Source organism: Meles meles, chromosome 11, assembly GCF_922984935.1.
Source record: "Meles meles chromosome 11, mMelMel3.1 paternal haplotype, whole genome shotgun sequence".
Taxonomy (NCBI): Eukaryota; Metazoa; Chordata; class Mammalia; order Carnivora; family Mustelidae; genus Meles; species Meles meles.
Window position 1 is genome coordinate 83,274,313 of NC_060076.1, and position 22,149 is coordinate 83,296,461.

General features: G+C 42.4%; 1 protein-coding gene across 1 annotated transcript in view; it reads right to left on the bottom strand.

The window, feature by feature from the left end:
• Nucleotides 1-13,715: 13,715 nt before the first annotated feature.
• The window catches only part of RORB (RAR related orphan receptor B), a 190,524-nt gene continuing 182,090 nt past the window's right edge, over nt 13,716-22,149 (bottom strand). Inside the window, exon 10 of the mRNA XM_046023460.1 lies at nt 13,716-21,374. Coding sequence (XP_045879416.1) covers nt 21,219-21,374 — 156 coding nt within the window. The 3' untranslated portion in view covers nt 13,716-21,218. The remainder of the gene's footprint in view (nt 21,375-22,149) is intronic.

A 22,149-nucleotide genomic window follows, 5' to 3' on the forward strand; every position in this document is an offset into this window, starting at 1 on the left:
GGCCAGGGGTTCCTTCTGCCCTGATGCTCCTGACCTGTCCGCTATTTAGCATTTCAGATGCCTTCCATGGCAGTTTGATTTGAATCATAGGTAGACATTCTTTTAAATACTTTATGAGTGATTGCATCAAAGTTTTTTAAAAAGAGCATTTAAAAAAATTTTTAGGGTTATTTATGTATTTAAGTAATCTCTACCCCCAATACGGGGCTTGAGCTCACAACCCCAAGATCAAGAGTCACACACTCCTCTGACTGAGCCAGCCAGGTGCCCCTAAAAAAGAAAATTTGTAAGCCTGTATCTATCTAGTCATCAATATCAAAATAAAAAACAGTTAATTTTGACTCTTCTTTATAGGTAAGAGTTAGTACCTTTGTTTTAAAGATGTGTTTTCTACTTTTTAATCTTCATTAATTTTGGGGGGGATTCTGCATTGTATTCTGTACATTCAAATGATTTGTATCATTTGAAACAGCTCTTTCTCTAGTTTTCAATTTTGTAATAATAGCTATATTACATACATATTTAGTACATATTTAGATTCATCAATTAACTTTTGTGATCATGTTCACAGCTTATTAAAAGCAGTAAGGTGTAAGGTCTGTAAGTTTGAAATTCAAATCCAGAATGCTGCTCTTCAAATCCTGGTACCATTTCTTATTGACTGTGATTTCAAGCAGGGAAGTGAACCTCTCTATGTATCGTCCTCCTCACTGGAAATGGGGAATAATAGTAATAGCTACCTCACTGGTTTGTACAAAAAGACTTCAGTGAATTACTATATGGACCTAAGAGAGAGTGCCTAGCATATAGCAAGCACTATTAGCTATTATTATCTTCTGGTTTTTTTTGTGTTTGGCTTATCTTCCAGTGTTTTGGTAAATGTCTTTTGAAAGTGTCTTCTTCTTTATCTAGAAAAAGTAGTACTGTTATTTGGCAATCTTGCATATTTGAATATTATTTTTTTTGCATTCTCACATAGGAACAAGACATCGGTGGAATGGAAACCTTGGATAATAATTTTTCCCCCCCGGAAAGCTAGTAAATAGTGTTTTATTGTCTTCTAGTGTTTATTGTTGCGAAAGTCAGTGCAGTTTTTGTCCCTTGTAGGTGAATTGTTTTATCTTCTTAGATTAATTAATCAGTTCAATAAATATTTTTATGCTGTTTCTGTGTGTAAGATAGTTACATGCTTTGGGTATATAACAGTGAACCAAGCCTGGTGAAGCTGACAACTTCACTGGGGTATGGGTTGGGAGGAAGACAATACGTAGAGTTAAGTAAATTACCCAGAGCTGGCTAAAATCCAAGGTCTGAGGGAACAGTTTCCATAAGACTGTTCTTATGTTCTTGCTTCTTAGAATGATTATAAATTTAGGATATTCACAAAACACTTTCAGATTTAATAATTCACTGGAAGGTCTCACAGAACTTGCTAAAGGCTATTGTATTCACGGATATGGTTTATTATAGGGAAAAGATACAAATTAGGACCAGCCAAAGGAAGAGACATAGGGAAGATTCTTAGAGGGATACAAACTGCTGGTTGTCCTCTCTCCATGGGGGTCATGGTGGCATTAGCTCCTCCTGACCACAGTGTGTGACAATTTGCGCAGAGTACTGCCAACCCGGGAGACTCACCTGAGACTTTGGTGTCCAGAGTTTTTACTGGACTCAGTTGCATAGGTAGCCTGCCTGGCTGTCTTTTAGTCTCTAGCCCCTCCTGGAGGTCGGGTTCCTGTTCTATCCTTCTGGATGTTGGTTGATGCGGCACAGTGCAAAGATCCTACCATGTTAGACCTCCCCTGGACCAGAACCCCCAGACAAAGACATTCCTATTAGGACATTTCACGGTCCTCTTGTTCAGCTCCCAGTAGCCAAGGTCAAGATCCAGACCTCCTTTAGGGGAGAGGTTAATTCTTCACTGCACACCAATATGTATACAATAGATGCAATGAGGAATAATAAAGCATGGTAAGGGGGATAGAAAGGGACATGGAGGTGCTCCTTCCTGTAGATGGATTGGCAAGAGAAACCTCTCTTGGAGTTTGTCTATTTTATAGCTTTTTTTTTTTTTTTTAAGATTTTATTTATTTATTTGACAGAGAGAGAGATCACAAGTAGGCAGAGAGGCAGGCAGAGAGAGAGGAGGAAGCAGGTTCCCTGCGGAGCAGAGAGCCCGATGTGGGGCTGGATCCCAGGACCCTGAGATCATGACCTGAGCCGAAGGCAGCGGCTTAATCCACTGAGCCACCCAGGCGCCCTATTTTATAGCTTTTTTAAGGGTCAATTCTTTGTCTTCTTGATACACTCTCCTAAATTTTGATTAATTTCTGGTTTTGTCTGCATTATTTCTTCCTTTCAACTTTGTGTTTATTTTATTCTAATTTCTTGAGCTGAAAGCTTGGTTTTGTCTTTTAAAACATGTGAATATATATCCACATATGTATTTATTGCTTTCTATGTATATATAGCATATTATGTATAATATATATTGTATATATTTATAGCATCCCATAAATATTGGTATTTAGAGCTTAGATTACTTTCATTTCTAAAGCATTTGTAATTTAAGTTTTGGTTTCCTCTTTATCCAGGAATTACTTAGAAGTTTATTTTTAAATTTCTAGATGCTTTCACTTTCTTCTTTTTCTTTCTTGGTGGTGGTAGTATCTTTATTTTGTTGTTTAGCTTCTAGTTTTTTCCATTGTGCTGTATACTTTCTTCTTTTTGGAATTTATTGAGAGTATCTTTGTGATTCAATACAGAGTCCATTTTTATGACTGTTCCATGTTTTTGAAAATAATGTGCATTCTTTGTTGGGTACAGAGTTAAATATTTATCTCTTAGATCAAAGTTGTTAACTGTGTTATTAAAATCTTCTCTACATTTTCTTGAAAAAAATTTGATGTATGATCTGAGATCTGTGTGATTTTTGTTCACTGTAGCTTTTTCAGTTTCTGCTGGGAACTCTAGTAGATTTTGATATATATTTTTCTGAACTACATTGATAGGTACATTAAAAAATAAATGACTATTGAATATTGTAGGTGGATTTTTAATTTTAAAAAACACTAAACAGTCCATACTATAATGCTCTTGAATCCTTTTTTTGTTTGATTACTATTTCTACATCCTTAAATCATCCTTTTGTTAGCATTATCTAGGGCATCTTTTTGAGTTTTTTAATTTGCAACATTCCTGTGTCAATTTGTTTTAAAGCTCTCTTAAAACACAATATATTTAAATTTTTACAAGAACCTGATTTGTGCCTCTACCTTTAAAAAGGGGGAACTAACACATCTTTTATAAATTATTACTACCACAAACTTCATTTTGGTCATTTTATTATGTATTCTATAAATGTGCTTTCTGTTATTTCTTTCCTCATTCTTCCTCTAGGAATACAATGCGTTGAATCCCTTTTTCTGCCTTATTGAGAAAGATCATAATTTTGTTCATATGAACTCTGTACTTTTGTTGTTAATTTGTTCACTGAACTTTGTAGTAAGTATTACTGTAGCGAGTGAGATTTTTTTTTTCCATTTCGTTTCTTACTGACATAGGAGTTTAAAATTTAGGTTGCTGCATATTCATCATCCATGAAGCTAGTGAAATTATCTTTTTTTTTTTTTTTTAATATTTATTTAACAGAGAGAAATCACAACTAGGCAGAGAGGCAGGCAGAGAGAGAGGAGGAAGCAGGCTCCCTGCGGAGCAGAGAGCCCGACGTGGGGCTCGATCCCAGGACCCTGAGATCATGACCTGAGCCGAAGGCAGTGGCTTAATCCACTGAGCCACCCAGGCGCCCCGAAATTATCTTTTTAATTTGAGTAGATTTTAGAAAATCTTTTGGATTTTCTAGATACTCTGTGTAGGCTATAAGGATGATTTTGCATTCCGTAGCTAAATTTTGCAAATACTGATAAAAAATATAGGACGCTTGTCCTGTATTTCCCCATAATGGGCTGTTGTGATGCTCAAGAGAAGAACATACGTGAACATACGTGAGAGGCACTGTAAGGTGTCAAGGACTCTGCCGTGGTTGGGCACTATTAAGAGCGTGGGTGCTCAGTCTGAATGTGCTGATTCAATTTGATCCCTAACTTGGCCACTTTCACCACATACTTCCTTTTTCACTTATCTGTGCCCTTTTCGAAAGTCATATGAGATCCTGTGTCCAGGAACATAGGAGATCTGTGGGAATTTTTATTTAGAAATGGATTACCACATAAAGCTTCCTTTTAAAGTCAGACATTAGAATCCTTTTTTTTTTTCCTTCTCATTTTTCTGTTGGTTCTGCCAACACACCTGTGGAATACGTGCACCCCTGTGGTCATTTTGGTCAAACACAAAGCTGAGCAGATGCTTGCTTGAGCCCCAACCACCTGAGAGGCCTTTGTTGTCTTGTCAAGAGTCTCCAGACTGGGAAATCCAAAGGACACAATTCATTGCAGCTGATGGCAGGATTATGAGCTGATGATTTACCGTGACACCCAAGCTGGACTAGAGGCACCATTTGGAATGGGTAGCATGGGGATTTGCATCTATTGGGCACAAGGACCAGGAGCCAGGAAGTGAATTAAGGACCAAAGCTGTTTCACCCAGCGGTAAGACTTTGCGATTCGGGTCCAGTGCAGGTAGAGTTGGGCTCATGAGCAAAGGGCAATCAGGTAAGCTGGCAGGAACCTTGCCTGTGAGGACAAGAGTATTTGCATAAAAGAGCACTATTGTCCCTTGTGGAAAGTGACGACTTGGAGAAAATACCCTCGGCTTCTCCTAGGTTGAGTTCCATGAACCATCTCTCAACCAGAGAATGGGAGAGCCTCAGAGAGTCTTGTCTTTGCTTCATGCTCAGCAAATATGTTCGGGTATCCGAGCTGCTGGGACTCGTGTTGCTCCTTACAGAAAAATAAGACATTTTTTTTTTAAATCAAATACTAAGATTCGTCATAATTTAAAACAATTTTGTTTTAAGTATTATTTCATCAGTGATTAAGTTCTACTATTAACTTAGTATTGGCCAGAGCTTTTCCTTTCTGAGATCTAGCTTAAAGCATGCCAATTCCATGTGTCTGCCTAATACCTAATTAAAGAAGTCTAAACTTCTTCTGATGGCTTCTGTGAGTATCTGGATAGCTAAGTCCTCAGGGCCACATAAGCATTTTGAGGCTGACATTACTGAAAATCAGGAGCCACATCAATGGGAGGGGGTTTGGGGGGCATGTGTGTCCCACATTGTTTTTTGAGCAGCAACTAACCTGAAACCATACATTTACCATCCTTGCTTTAAAAACCGTTTGGGACATTCTGCCACAGACAGTTTCTCATTGATCCTTTGGCCCATTGGTGCCCAAGCTTCATGGTCTCACTGACTCCTTTCTTGGTGTTTCCGCCCACCCCCCCTTTCCTCGTGTCCTACCTTTGTCTCAGAGAGCCTTGGGACCTCTGTATCCTTCAAAAACTCAGTTCTCTTGAGGGTTTTCTGTGTAATAGAAACTGCCTCCCTGAGCAGGAAGTTGTGGTTTTAAGTAACAGACATTTTTTCCTAATACACCAACATAGAAGAGCAGCAACCAGTCCCAATATTAAGAAAAAAAAAATTATAAGGAGAAACAGATCAGCTATTTGATCCAGCTTGTGGGTGACCAGTTCTGGGAGGAAGTCATAGAAACACTGAGCTAAAAATAAGCTGCTCAGGTAGGCTTTCCAGAGCCTTTGTAACCGGCCTACTTTCGACTTTTCTCCACTGATCTTCCATCATCGCTCGCCGGGAACTCCCTTGTCTAAGGAGCCAGGCAGGGCAAGAAAGGAGTAAAAGAGCCAAACTAGAGAAAACGTGTCTTGTCTAAAAGCGACAGTTTTTCCAGCTGGGAGTATGGGCACAATGTTGCTAGATCTTGTATTTTTTTTTTTTTTTTTGCGAAAGCATCTGGAGAGTCCAGTTTTATACAGAATTTACTAATGAAGTGTCACCCGAGCAAAACACGGCTGGGGGTGACACTCAGAAGCAGCCACAGGGCTCCGCGTTCTAGACTTCTTGCCTTCTGTTTGCTCCGGCCTCTTCCCCAGCCAGAAATGCTCCTCCTGATAAACACCTTGTCACCCCCTCAGGGCTCAGTTCAAACAGCGCTGTTTCTCTAGACCTCCCCATTTCCTCCCACAGCTATTTCCAAAGAGAGACGACTCCTTCTTCGCAGTGATCAGAATCCTCTGTAAATCCGTGTTGTGAAATCTATGGCTGCTTTTGTTTGCCCTTCTTCCGGCTCTGCTACACTGTGAAAACCTCGAGGAAGGGACCGTGTTAACTGTCTTCTGTCCTTGCGGTGTGGTGTGTAATGCTTAGCACATAGCAGGTGCTCAGTGTTTGTTGAATGGATGAGGGAAACAGACATGACTTCAGGATGTGGGGCCTGAGATCGGCTTTCTTTCCATCTGCTCGTTGTATTGTTCAGATTGTTGGTTTTTGTTTTTGTTTTTTTTTTAACATTTGATCACAATGCCTTGCCTTTCAGCAGTTCTTATCCCTGACCACTGGGGACTAGCAGCAAAATAGCTAATGCCATGTCTGTGAAAAACTTGTGTGGAAAAAACAATTTATTGGTCATTTTGAGCAAATATCTGGCCTCTTTCACTGAAGAGTTTATTCTTTTTTTTTTATTTTTTATTTATTTATTTGACAGAGAGAGAGAGAGATCACAAGTAGGCAGAGAGGCAGGTAGAGAGAGAGGAGGAGGAAGTAGGCTCCCTGCTGAGCAGAGAGCCCCATGCGGGGCTCGATCCCAGGACCCTGGGATCATGACCTGAGCTGAAGGCAGAGGCTTAACCCACTGAGCCACCCAGGCACCCCTCACTGAAGAGTTTATTCTTAAAGAATATTTCACTGCACAGTACACTAAGGGCAATTGGACAGGCATTTGGTCTCGTGGCGTGAAGGGGAAGGCTTGAGTAAGGTAAAAGCTGGACAAGAGACAGAACCTTCTAGATCACACCTGGGTGTCCTCTCCACACATGAACTAGAAAGAGTAACCTGACTGCTACCTTGAATCTGTCTGGATAAGAGATTTAAATTCTAAAATTAGATGAGTATTTCCCATAGCACGATGCCTTTAGCCATCTGAGGGATGCGTCTCCACATGTTCCTTTAACATTACTTTCAGGAATTTAATTCTTAATTTCTGGAGGCCAGGAGGATGGTGTTTGGAAAGGAGAATGTAGAGAGGGAAAACTTAAAGCCCCTTCCACCTCATGAACCAGGAATAGTTTTAATTTAAAAAATCAATAAAGATGAAGTTTGTGTGTGTGTGTGTGTGTGTGTGTCTGGTTTTTTTAGCAGGATGATGTAGAATTAAGATGTACACCAAGGGATTTTCTGCAAGGGAGTATTCTTTTAATAACCAATATTTTCCTGAGTTTTTCCTCCCAAGACTAGAAACATCTTAGAGCTCAGTGGCTTTAAGCAGAAAACAAACAAAAAGCAATGGTGTCCACGCCTGTCATGTTTCTATCTTGTCTAGTATGTGCGCAGGGAGTTTCTAGGCTACACGAACCAGGATTCCCTGACCAGTGATGTGGAGTTGGGGCTTGTGGAAGGAAAGTTTCTGCAGACTGAGAGTCACGAGAATTACTGTTTATTTTGGCAAAGTCTTTCCTGACTTTGCTTTCCCTGCCACCCCAATCCTTAGTCAGTAAAATGGCATTTTACCCAAGCATGTTAGGGAACTTCAGGGCTTTAGGTTTGTAAAGGGCAGTGAGGATGGAAAGTACCAAGCAGGAAGTGGGGAGCACATTCTAGATGATACTAAGTTGAACCCGCATGGATCACGGCCTCCCTGCCACTTGGCAGATCCTGTCTATGGCCACGTGGAGCTGCAGAGGAATTGTTTAATTCCATTCCCCACCCTCCCGGCTAAACATTCTTAGGTGGCTGTGAGAAAGTAGAAATTCTCAGTTCACGTTTGAAAGGAGAAGTGGGACATTTGTTCTCTGGGAAAGTGCATGGAAGGATGGCGGCAGGTTTGGAATTGGGTAACGGTATTTGAATCTCCACATTCCCACTTAATTCACTTACCTCTTAAATGCCTCCTGTAGCATTCTTTAGAGAACTTTATCTCTTCCTTCTGCCCCGTTACTTTCTAATGCTGCTTTGACCACTTCCCTTTGCATTATGAACAGGTTGTGTGGTGTGTGTATTGTTGGTTCATATAGACGTTCGAGAAAAACCTTTATTTTTTATTTTTTTAAAAGATTTTATTTATTTATTTGACAGATCACAAGATAGGCAGAGAGGCAGGCAGAGTGGGGAGGGGGGAAGCAGGCTCCCCGCCAAGCAGAGAGCCCAATGCGGGGCTTGATCCCAGTACCCTGGGATCATGACCTGAGCCAAAGGCAGAGGCTTTAACCCACTGAGCCACCCACGCACCCCAAACCTTTATTTTTTTGAGATTGCATTAGCGTATCCTCTCGTTGAATGGCCAGGAACTTACAAAGATCACTGGAATATACACTGTATGAGCGGAAGAAACTTGTCTGTCTGTTCATTACTTTTTCCCTAGTTTTTTTTTTTTTTTTTTAAAGATTTATTTATTTATTTATTTGACAGACAGAGATTACAAGTAGGCAGAGAGGCAAGCAGAGAAGGAGAGAGGAGGAAGCAGGCTCGCCGCCAAGCAGAGAGCCCGATGCGGGGCTTGATCCCAGGACCCTGAGATCATGACCCGATTTGAAGGCAGAGACTTTAAACCACTGAGCCACCCAGGCGCCCCTCCCTAGTTGGTTTTTTTTTTTTTTATTTAAGATTTTATTTATTTATTTGACAGACAGAGATCACAGGTAGGCAGAGAGGCAGCCAGAGAGAGAGGAAGGGAAGCAGGCTTCCCGCTGAGCAGAGAGCCAGATGTGGGGCTCAATCCCAGGACCCTGGGATCATGACCTGAGCGGAAAGCAGAGGCTTTAACCCACTGAGCCACCCAGGTGCCCCTCCTCCCTAGTTTTTATTAGCTGAATTGTGTCCCTTAAGAAAAAGACAGGTTGGTGTCTTAACCCCCACCTTCCTCAGAATGTGATCTTATTTAGAGAGAGACACTTAATAGCAGTAAAGTTCATCAGGGTGGGCCCTAATCCAATATGGCTTCTAAAAGGAAGAAATCTGGATACAGACACACACACTGAGATCCGGATGGTGTTTCTATAAGTGGAGAAACACAAAAGATTTCCAGAAAACCTGAAAGGTTAGGTAGGTGAGAGGCACAGAACAGATTCTTACCCACAGCCCTCGGAGGGAACCCACCCTGCCAACATGTTGATCTTGGACTTCCAGCTCCCAGAACTGGGAGACAATACATTTCTGTCATTAAACCACCCAGTTTTGGGGGGGCACTTTCTCACAGGAGCCCTAGCAAACTGTTATTGTCATGATTGACAGGCTGTCTGGTCATAGTAGGTGCTTAATAAGTAAGAGCTGAATGAATGAATCACGGTGTCCCCCTCCCAGAGGAGGTCTCTGTCATGCCTAGAAATGGGATGAAGTGTCTGTGTTCCAGTCAGCTTAGTCACTGCATATTTCTTCATGATCTAAACCATGAAAATGAATATTCTCTTCTCTGGTGCTCTTTGTGAGACAGAAAAATCTTTGCTGGGACAGAGACTCAGGAGCCTGGGACTCAGCTTTTGATCTTGTAAAAATCCTTGAAGGAAAGAATTACAAAGAGCTAAGATGTGAGTCTGAGCCCAGAGGAGGTAAAATGGAAAAACACAGATGATTATCTCAAAAAAATGTCTTTCCACAAAAGACAGAAATTGTTTTGTTCTTCACATATTAAGATTTGGGATCCTGTATTTTCCCTTGTGGGTCAATATGCACAAATCATTTTATATTAAGCATGTCTTTTTGTTGTGATGCCTTTGGGGCCTTGTTGACCGTGCAAAGACTAAAGACTCCCCCCCTCCCAGGGCTACCAGTTCCTAGGACAGTAAATGAAGTCCCTGAGTGGCCTCTTGCAAATGCGTAGCCACCACAGCAGAGTCCCTGTCCCAACCTCTTCTGTTCTTGACTGAGCTCTCACACTCTGCTCACTATCCTCCCACCCAGGCACTCCAGGGCCAGGTATGCAGAAGGACCTTCCTAAATCCCAGAGCCCACTAAAATTATCCAAATCCAATTACCCAAATTAGCCAACCCTAAACCTGCTTACCTTGCCTCATCAGTTCCTTCCTTACCATGGAAACCACAAGAAAGGTTCTTTCCTGGGTTTCTCCCTCACTCCTTCTGCCTCCTGACCAACCTGGTGCTTCCCCCACCATGGCCTTGCATGGCGTGGCAGGGCATGAGCGCCCCCATTCTCTTGGAAACTGTTCACAGCAAACTCCTTTCAGTGGGAATCACTTCCTGATCTGTCTGTCGGCCTCGTTGTACTAGCAGAGTAACAAAACCTACATTTTTAAAACACAAGTGTCTGTAAAAGCCATGTTCTAAATGCACGTGACCGATACAGGTGATAGAGACAGGATCCCTAATCGCCCCTCATGTCACCCATCTCTGTTGCTGGTTGTTCTGAAGAGGTTCTTCAAATGAACAATACTGGTCTCTGTGAGCAGATTACGTGGTCAGAGATGTTTGGGATCACGGAGAATTTTCAGTTTGTGAAAAGGAAGGCTGGGAATCAGGAGTGCAAAATGGATTTTGATTACATCGTTGACAGGACAAAGAGGTTTGACCATGCACTTGCTCTGCTTAGTCTCAATGAGCCAGCCGAACCAGCTAGAACTGGCATAAAAGATGGGTGGAGGAAGATTTTGTCTCACTATTAAGAAATTAATTAATATTAAAAATTTTTTTTTAATTTTTTAAAAAATTAAAAAAGAATTTTAAAGCAAAATAAGCAATGATGGGTGAATGATGAGTGATAACGAGTTCGAAGAGTAGAGTTAAATGATCACGTGTAGGAACATCTAATATTTTTTGTAGTTAGTGGTTGTAATAAAACTTATCTTTGCCTTTAACCTCTTGTATATCCACCTTTCTTGGACCATAAGAGCAGAGTCTATAGCTGTCATATTTCATAATTTCGATTTCCATGAACAGTGCCTGGCATGTAGCGGAAGTAATCATTCGTTGGATAAATGCTTGTTACCGTACCTGATAGGAAATTACAGACTTTCTTGGAGCTTCCACATTTGTGTCAGGACTGCTAAGTGTTTCCAAAACCTGGTGTCTTTTCTCTGTGGGCACACAAGTGGAGTATACAATTCCCGTAACCTTTGCTGTTATGTGGCATCATGGGGTTACTTCTGATTGGTAGAAGGTGGATAAGCCTACCCCGTCCAAACCGACTTGAATCTTGCATGTTCTTTCTTGCTTGCCTCATCCTCTGGCCACATGCAAAGCATCCAGCGATGAAGGGACATGTATGATGACATTGGGCTACCCGCTTTGACTGTTGCATCAGGAGTGCATGAGTACAACTATAGTAACTTCCATCTCTTAAAAAGCAGTAACATCTCTAAAATTCTTACTTGAGCAGTGAGATAGCACCAGGAGTGATCAGTTCTCCGGATTCTCTTTCTTTTGACTGAGACGTTGGGACTTGATCAGACCAGACTGGGGGAATTTGAGAGGGATATGTCAAGACCAGACTTTTATGTCCAATTTGTTTTACAAATTGAGCTCCCTGATTTCTCTATTTTTTAGTTTCCTGCCTGGCTGAGTCTTCTGTGAACATCTAGGAAGTGATGTTTAACCACTAACAGCCACTCGGGCTCCTTCTCTCATTGCTTTTGGTTAAATCTTTGGAGAAGAGAAGGGAAAGGGTGTTCTTCCCGCGCCTTTTGCCAGGGGGTATCCATTTCCCCTCTCACTGCTATGGTAAAAAGGCATGTCTAGATCTGGTGCCTCTTTGCTGAGGGTCATTGGCTCCAGGATAAAACCAGTGAAATGACAGCAACTAGTTGGGAAGCTAAAATTACAAAAGGAGACTGGATCTCAGTGCATGTAGCTGACACATTTACTGAGTACTTACACAACGCCATGCCCTGCCTCATGGACTTGGGAGGTTTAAAGATCTGTGAGACACAGCTATAAAGAATTTTATAGTGTCTTATTTTATAGTAATATTTATTCAACCAGTTGAACTTCACAAGTTCAAGTTCAGGGAACAGTGAGAGAAAACTTGTATAGCACAGAGGCTTGATCCTATGAGATACTCCCTTCCCCCACCAAGAGAGCATTAGGGGGTGTGCTTCCCTTCTCGCGCCTCTCTAATTGGCTCAGGGAGCTGTTTGCCACATGGAGTGTGGGGCCAAACAATGGGTACTCCTTCGATATCTGGAATGTCTCATGCACATTAGCTTGGTGTGATTATGGGAACATGCTGCCAGTTCTTACTCTTAGGGAAGAGGATCTAGGAATGGAACAATGTTTTGGGCATAAAAGTGACTTCGTTCATGATTTTTGATAATGCTATCAAAGGTTAATAACTGTCATCTTCTGTGGTCCAACCAGAGTTTAAAAGTGGTTTCGTTCTGTGTTTCAGTGTTGCCTAGATCTAGGTTTCTGGGGGAAAAAAAAATTAGATAATTTTACAGTCAAGGGTTTTGTGATCAGTTGTTGGTGGCAACTGGCATGAGCCCAGGATAAGTTGAGATCATAGATTTGCTGTCTCTGACCAGTCATTTGAGGACCTGATTAGAAAGCATGGGATGCAAATGGTGCTCTGACAGAAAGATGGTGGCAGTTCTCTGTTTCTGTGATCTGGATGTCTGGAACACGCCGCAGGGGTCACTACTGGCGCCAAAGACTGAAGTTGGGAGGAACTTTACATAAGGCTTTGTAAGGCTCGTCTTGTTGTGTGGACCAGTGCTTTTAGTTTTCAAACCTGTTAAATATTGCTCTGAACTCCTAGTGGAGCATTTTAGCTCTAGGGACCTGCAAGGACCTCCCCGCATGCAGAAAATCACCAGCCTCTCTCAGAATTGCCCTTTTCCAGCATCTCTGTGAGTCTGTGATGATCCTCAGTGACTTTCTACTACATCTTCACATAAAACTCAAGAGTATGCCTATGTTGGTGGGCATTGATTTGGGGGTGGAGCAGCTTGGTGCTGCTTGGTTAAAGAAAAACCAATCAGACCTAGAGACTTAATCATCAATTATTCATTGTCTGAAAGCTTTCACGAGATGTAGGGATTGTCACATTTCTCTGCAGACCTGCCACAACTTATCCCAACAATGTGTTTGCAGAGGCGTTGCTTATGGCTCTGCTGGCTGAAGTCTCCTTTTATGAAAATTCTAGAAAAGGAGAGCCACCATCTTTGAGAGCATCTGCTCCTAGTTTAATTGCAACTCAGTGAGCTGTTGGGCTACAGTGAAGGTGCGTCTTTTCTCCATGAGCACTTCTTTTTTTTTTTTAAAGATCTTATTTATTTGACCGATAGAGATTACAAGGAGGCAGAGAGGCAGGCAGAGAGAGAGAGGAGGAAGCAGGCTCCCTGCTGAGCAGAGAGCCCGATGCAGGGCTCGATCCCAGGACCCCGGGATCATGACCTGAGCTGAAGGCAGAGGCTTTAACCCACTGAGCCACCCAGGTGCCCCTCTCTATGAGCACTTCTAACCCAGGCCAGGTCCATGAGGACACAGGGATTTCTAGAAAAGAGTTATCCATTAGATCCTGGAAATGGGCAATTCTCTAGGTAAGAGCCCCCGGGAAAATGTTTACAAAGGCAAATCTGGCTATCTCCTTCATCCCTTCCTTGTTCCCTGTCCAGGGAAAGAAAACGATGAGGCAAGACTTTTTTCTTTTTCTTTTAATTTTGTTCAGCATTAAAGGAGGGAACTTCATAAACATTGATTGTCATTTACAGAAAACATTCAGAAATCATGTGTGCATTATCTGGGAATGCTAACAGTATTCAACTAATAATTTACAGGACATAAAATAAGGACAAAAACTTATTACATTCTAAAGTAATATAAAACTCTTTTTTTTAGTTGTTAGGGAGTGCTGTTTTATTCTAGTATATTTATAATAATAATAATAATAATAAAAAACAACTCAATGCTTACTTCCTAAATGACTCAGGCTGCAGTTTTACTCACGTACACAGAAATTAGGGCTTATATATTAAACAAGGAGAGAGAGAGATCAGAAAAATCATAGATTTTAAAACTAGATGTCATGGGGTTTATTTGTAGTTTGCTTTTTGCCTCTATAGGCCAATAATAATACATGGTAATAATGTGATAAAGCTCCAGAAAAATCAATGGTGACTATAGGAGGCATTATTCTTTTAAAAAAGTATCATTATTATGCATCTTAGAGTGAATGCTTTTATTTTACATGTGTCTGGCAATGCAGCCTTTGTGCGTCGCCGACAGTGGTGTGCGTGCTAATAAGACGTATCAACTGCACTTCACGGCTGCCCCTCCAGGTGCAACCCTGGTTGGTAGGCGCAGCTGAGCACCACCCCTCCCCCCGCCCCCCCCCCCCCCCCCGCGCCCCCTGGCAGCCCATGGTTCCAACCACTGAAGGACCTGGAGTCGTTCTTCACTTTACGCTTGTAGGCTGGAGCTAACATAAAAATCAAATCTCTGAATGTTGGAAGTAGATGAAAATCATTTCTCTCAATCCTAAAAGCAGGGAAGCATTGTCAGGGACTTAAAAAATATTGGAAAGTCTCATTTAAATCTAAATATCTTTTTTTATTATAAATCGATCATCATAAAATACTAGCCTTTTAAAGTCATATTTGGGATGCAGGAAAAGCATCAGGTTCATCGGACTTGCTCCTGCCTGTGTGGTTCAACAGCTCAGGACACCTTCGATCTTCCTCCCTCTCGGTGTCTCCCCAACCCTCCCCCAGGTTCTTTGCAACATTTATTTGGTGAAGGTCAGTTATGGCTTCAGCGAATGAGTGATCTGACCTCAGGTTATTCATAAGAAATCAACGTGTACAAAAATATTTTGTTCATCAGAAAGCAGAGTTTGTGTTCCTTAAGCTAGTCCATGCAGAAAGGATTTGGACAAAGCCACTTGCTACAAGGAAAGATGACTTACTCAGGCAACTTCTTTTTTTTGTTTGTTTGTTTCTTTTTTCTTTTCTTTCTTTTTTTTTTTTTTTAAACTTTCTTTCCTCACATTGTCTAGTTCAGATAGCGTTTGCAGGTCTTGGGCCAATCTTCAATACAAATTCTTTGGAGCAGATTTAATGGACAGCCCTGTCCCCTTCTCAGCTGTATTACAAAAAGAAGCATACACTTAACACCAATGACCCGTTAAGATGCTTAAACTGTTAACAACCTGTTTCTGAGAAGTACATAACACGCATAACACGCAGAAAGGAAGCAAGTACATATTTGCTCTTTGTTGGTTTTCCCCCTCTAAAAAAATTGTTACAAAGTCTTAAGCTTAAACAGAGACATAGAAAAATCAGTGTATTCACTGTCTCTAGTTATTTACAGCAAAAATTACAGAGACAGCATACATTGTATTAGACCTTCCACAAGCATATATTAAAAGTAATTACATTTGAAAAAATATTTTTATTTTTCCTCTACATTTCTACAATACGTACTCAGTTTTCTGTGGGTGTGGTTTGCACTCGTGTGTGTGTGTGTGTGTGTGTGTGTTTCCTCAGATGAAGCAGACGGTACTGTGCTTGGATGTGCGATCTGTAGCTTTTCAGACATACCTAATGTGTGTCTGCGTGTGGTTGCGACAGAGGCATGCAGATGCCCTCCACCGGCCACCGCCACAAGAGTAGGGTTCAAGAGAAGGATCATGCTGCCCAGCTGGGGTGTGGACACCCTGCGTCTCCCTCAACTGGGTCTATTCAATGCCGGTCACCTTGTGCTTTAGTTTTGGCCATGAGAACAATCACTGAGCTGCTTTTTCTGATCCACTGGAGGTCGGGCTTACAGTCATGCAGGAGGCAAAGATTACTATGGGCAATTCGCTTCGGAGGATTTTCAGCAGCTTAGGCAAAAAGTGCACAAACAGACGACCTCCACCTGCTGCATAGGAATCCCAGGTCCCGCACTTCAGAACACGGGGGACTGCGTGATCATGACCACGAATACATTCTGCAGACACAACTAAGGGAAAGTCAAAACGTGCCACAGATACCGAAGCCACATATCAGAAGAGACACATCAAGACTGAAAAGCAGAAAAAATCATGCGTTTGATGTTCAGAAAAAAAGTGGTGAGAGATCGAGCCACCTGGCTCTAGGAAGCTAGGAGTTTGGGCGAGACAAAGAGAGATGTCTCTTATGAGCCATCGTTAAATAGGATCGCTTGCATTTTTAGACTACTTTTGTTTTTCCAGCTGAACTCTTGCTGCGTCCTCTGGGAGTGACAGTCAGATGTGGAAACCCCACTGAGCTGCACACCCCTGTCCCTCTCACGCGGAGTCCTGTCTGGCCAGACTTACTCCAGGAAACAGGCCCCGAGATTCAATTTTGCTTTAAACCAGAGGTTACAAAGTGGACCCTCTTCTGCTCGGAGGTGTATTTGATTGGTCTGTCCTCAGCTCTGAGTCAACTGACATCCCTTCCAACCCGAGAGGTATTGTAAGATTCAGAAGCGTTAGCCACATTTGGGCTTTAGCTGGCCATCGGATGTCCCCTTTCAGATGGGGCGCTTCCTTGCCAGCTGGCGGCTGGACTGCTTTTTGCTCATTTGCATCAACTCCCTGGCCCTTTTAGGCTTTTGAATTTTTAACCCTTGCTTCCAATGAACATGTAACTCTGGGTCCTGAGACCTGTCCCCGTGCCCCTCCAAAAAATAGGTCGTCAGCTCCCGTCTAATGACCCGCGTGGTTTCCCATACCAGGCTGTGGCTTTTACCGGCAGGCAGAAACAACAAAATCAAACACCCCTTCAGCTAAAGCAGATGGTGTGCTTCTGGCTTCCCGGTACAGGGGACTCTGTGCAAAGGCTCACTACAGAAGCAGACTTTCCAGCTCGTGCTGTTCTGTTGAATGGCGGCTCTGTCAGGCACAGGCATCCTTGCCTGAATTTGCTGCCAACTGTGGCAACTTCATTGGAAGCAAATGTTTACAGAGAAGAGAGGAAAAAGTTATTTCTTCTAATTTCTAATAGCGGTGGGATTTTTTCCTTCCGTAATACACAGAAACAAAGCAAATGCAACAAAACCGACATCATTTGCATCGGACTGATGTTTTTGAAAAAAGCTGGTTATGTTTTAGATTGTCCTTGGGACGAAAGAATCACTTTTGCATTCAAGCCTGGTACACATGGGATTGTGGACAGGGAGCGTGAGTTGACTAGCCATGTGTGTGGGTTTTCTATGAACAGTTTAGCTTGACTGCTGTGAAGTTAGGTGTTGAACAAGGCAGCTGCAATAGGAAATGTACCGGTTTGTCCCTGGCACCTCTTGCTACTAACGTCCAGAGTTCCCTGTGATTTAAGGGGTCACAGATTCTGCCCAAGAAGTCGCGTTACTCTAGAGCCCACTATATTCTGTTTATACCTACACAGTGGTCCTTTATTCCAGAGCTCTGAAGACAGTTTTCAAATGAGGGAAATCCAGAAGGGGTATGTTTGTAGAGTACATAGTATATCTCTACCCTCTGCTTTCTTTTTTTGGGGCAGGGGAGGGGGGAGCCACAGAATAAGGGATACTAAGATGACCCAAGTTGTGGACAGTAGGAGTATGTGTGGTGGACTAAGCCAGATCTGGAATTCTTTCTTCTCCTATATTCCCTCCAAAATTTGCCTTTACTCTTCCAGATCACAGATACGCCAGAATTTGAATTCACACAGCTTTACCTCCCCTGGTGGAGTCAGCTAACGCCACTTAGATTTCTGTATTCTCCCCGCTCAGGACCTGTGTAGGAAGCTTGGGTTTGCTCGGGAGACACATATTCCTATTAAGAGGGCAGCTCGATTATTTGGCTCTTAGCAGATTTTAGAAAATGAGACCAAGTTGTCCTTATTTGTGTGCAACTTTCCAGCAAGTCCGCACAGTTAACGACACGAAGTTACTGCTTATTGTTCTGAAAGCCTTGTCAGAGAGGTTCTCTTATTGGCATATTGAATTTATGCCGTTTACATTTTGTTGTCATTTTCCTGTTTTATTCCCCCCCTTGATGTGTTTTTTTTTTTGAATGAAACATCCCTGAGTGGGTACAGTGCAATATCTGCATCAAGCAGTGATTGTCATTTACGAAGCATGAAGCGAAGAGTACAGATCGTGGGTTCTCTGGTCCAGTGTGCATTGGATCATGAAGGTGGTGGGAACCCTGTGTGTCTTTGCAGGGAAGGGACAAAGATCGCCTGTGGTACACAAAGTTGTTCTCTACCAAATTTCAAAATACCTTGAGATGTGGTCATAGGAGATGTTCAAAAGGCAGCTTTGAAAGGCGCATGTTGCCACCGAAGATACGACCTGGTTCTCTTTTCAGGGACAGATTTGGCAGCAGGGGCGCAAAATGGAAATCTCTCTTCTCAGCTGAAGTGGCCTGAGTGTGTACTGGTTGCTACTGTTTTGTTCTCGTTCAGTCGCTAGCTGTTTCCTGTGCCCTCACTTCAAAAGGTTCCTGCCGTCCCAGCGAAATGCTCGCGCTGGTAGAAATGACAAACAAATTCAAATCTGGTACCTCCTGAGGCACATGTGGGAAATAATCCTTTTCCTACATCGCCCATGGGACGAGGGAGGAAAAAATTCTCAGCCACTTCATCAATTGAGCCAATTTAAATTCTCGAAGGTAGACCGGAGGAAACAAATGATTCCCTTCGCAACGGAGCAGGAATTAGAGGCCAACAACGGAAAACACGAGGCCGACAGAATGATGAAAGCAAAGTTTGACACGAGTTCAAAGCTCAAAGGGAAACACCAAGTAGACACATTAAGCGTTGCCTATCACAAGCCAATCATAAAACATACATTGCATTTGGAAACGGCTTGGTTTAATTGAGCGCCTTCCATTACCCTGTTTTCCTAGCAATCAGTAAAGTAATCTTTCCATTAGAAGGAAATATGACTCTTGGAATTAATTCTTTATACAAAGAGCTAGCAGGAGTGACATTTACACCAGAAACAACCAAGTCCCCGCAGCAGCATAACACGCAGTGTGCAGCTGTCTTCTTAGACACCGAAGGTAATTTGGTTCAATGTAGTTAAATTAATTGAATATAACAGTAGTTGAGAAAGAGAGTCATTATTTTAAAGCCTTTTTGTTTTTCCCCATTGGTTTGGAATTCATCAATCATGAGGTGGGAAAAGGCTGTTTTCTAGAAGAAAAGACTAGCGCTACTGTCTGATCATCAAGGAGGGGTTCGGTGGCATCGCGGAGATGGCTCTCAAGACCGTGTAACTTTAGGAGAGCGTCGGAGATGAAAAGGAAATCAAAGTTTCCACTGATGGAAACTTTTCAAAGCAGGTGTGCACGCATGCGTGCGGGTGCGTTTGCCAAGGAGGGGAGGGCGGGGCCTCGTGAGCTGGCAGCTGGGCTATGCTTCCGGGAGATGGTGCATGTCATTGTCTTTTACACAAAGCTCCGTTCTAGCTTCCTTTTTAAGAACTCTTGTTTTGGATCCACTAAGACCCAAGACATCAGGCCTCCAGAGCCCAAGCCGAACAAGCTGCTTGGGGTTTATGCTTTCCTGGTACTCGGCTGGAGAGCAGGTGGAGAGGGGAGGCTTGTCCTAGGAAGTCTGAATTCACTAAGCTTCGTCTTGCCTCTCGCACTCTGTGCTTTGCACAAGTTGCTTAAAAAAAAAAAAAAAAAAGTAAGCCCAGGCTAGATGGATGATGCGCTTTCCAACCACATTGGAAATAGTTTAGGCTTTGGGGTGTATTAGTGATACAGAATAACTCAGATGTGTTTTCCTTATCTGTTGAGTTCTTGCTCTGTGCTTACAGTGTTGGCATTCTGGAGTTGAGAGAAATTAGAGGCCCCACACTAGAAGGACATATAAAATCCTGCCTCCCCCTTTATTGCTGCTTTTTCTAACAAACTTAGCAAAGGGAATGCATATAAAGAACTACTTCTTTACTTTGTAGGTGCTCTTTCTACCGCTTCTTTGCCAAAACCAAAAAAACAACACACCAAAAAAACCTCCCAAACCACCCCCCAAAACCCAAACCAAAACAAAACAGGTTAGAGAGGACATGTTGACATGAAATGGCATCTGGACCCTGGCTTCTGATTTCTGCTGTGACTCTAATTTTATTAGAAAAAATTGCTGGTGATCAAACCTACAGACTGCGTTTCTCTGTTGAAGATACAATGAGCACCAAAATCAGTTTCTTTCCCAGCCTAAAATCCAAAGAAAAAACAAAAGTGTTTTGCGTGTCCTGGTGAAAAATAGGAAACAGTGATTGATTGGTTAAAAAATATTCTGGACTCCACAATATTATCTGTGGCCTAATTCTTAAAACAGGAAAATGGCTCCAAATACTTTTTCCCCCCCAATATTTACCATCCTGACAAGGCTTTGACGTCACTGAGAGAGCTAGAGTTCTTACTCAGAGGCTGGGCATTACGTTTGTTCCTTCACAGACTTATCTCTGAATCGGTACCATCCTGCTATAGACGATAGCTGAAAAGTCTGGCTGGGAAAACAAAGTCCTGATTGTCTAACATAAAGAATACACAGAAGGGAGATAATAAGAGAGAGCCTGACTGAACCTCCTTCACTGGTGGGGATGGTGTTTTAAGCCACAGTGCACGTGCAGGTGTTAAGTAATAATCATATATAATATTCTCAGATATTATATACTGATTACCTACCTGCCCAGTGCTTTCCAAGACAGCTACAAATTTTCACATGCATCAACTATCTAAAAACATAGAAATAGGTAAGCCTATTCAGTGGAGTTTTCTTAAATTATATTTGAACAATTAACAGGAAAAGTAATCATGTAAAGTACCGCTCTGTTCTCATATATATCTACAATAAAATTCTATAAACAGTTGTCTCCCAAAACATACCCGAATAAAATAAAATTAAAAAAAAAAAAAAGATAACACCCAGTGTCCTCTAGTTGTATGTTTATGGTCATTTCAAAAACAAACAAACAAATAAAAGAGCCCCACTCAGGTGCATATTTACATTCGTCAAACTGTAGCGGTGAAAAATAATTCTATTAAGTGCAGGACATTCCTAATGTTGCAGTAGACATTTTTCTTAAGTCTTCATGAACACATTGCTTTTGTCTTAATGGTGATGCATTCCATGACGAGGAGACAGTCCTCTGGTCGCCTTCATTTGCAGACGGTGGCACAGTCAGGATTAAAGAGCTCCTTGTATAGTGGAGGAAAGAGGGTGTTCACTATGTCTGGATGTGATTGTTTGAATACCTGCAGCTTCTCCCCGTGCAAGTTGCAGACCGCCGTGATGGTGGGGATCTTGGCTATTAACTGCAGAGTGGGGGAGACGGGGGAGGGGACAAAGGGGGAAGGAAGCTCATTAGTGCCCTGTCTTTTTTTTTTTTTTAAAGATTTTATTTATTTGACAGAAATCACAAGCAGGCAGAGAGGCAAGCAGAGAGAGAGGCAGGGAAGCAGGCTCCCCACTGAGCGGAGAACCCGATGTGGGGCTCGATCCCAGGACCCCGAGATCATGACCCGAGCCGAAGGCAGAGGCTTAACCCACTGAGCCACCCAGGTGCCCCAGTGCCCTGTCTTCTGAATCAGTGTCCTTCCTGGCCTCCGATGAAGGCAGTGGCTTTGGGAAAAGACGTTCGGGAAGAGAGCAGGCTCACTTTCAGCTTCTCCTTTCTGACAAAACAAAACAAAACCTGCCTCCCACCCTCATCCTCAAAAGGGGAAAGAGAAAGCATGCAAGCAGGGCCAAGCTTCCTGATTTCACTGCTTTTAAATAAAACTGTTTGGGAGGTAGTCGACTTTGATCGGTAGGAGTGGGTGCTTTGCGCCAGGCCGACTGAGTCAGAATCCTGGTCCCAAAATAGCTAAATGGCCGTGTGGCTAGGATACACTCTGTCTTGGTTTTCTCGTGTGTAAAGTGGGCTTACTCACAGTTCCTAGTTCCTTGCCTTGTTGTGTGGACAGAGGTAATTCATATAAAAGTGTTAAGAATAGTGTAGGCATGAAACGCCATTGTTATCTAATATTATCTATCGTTTCCCACAGATTTTTCTGATACGAATGTGAGATTTTCGGTTTTTGGAAGGCG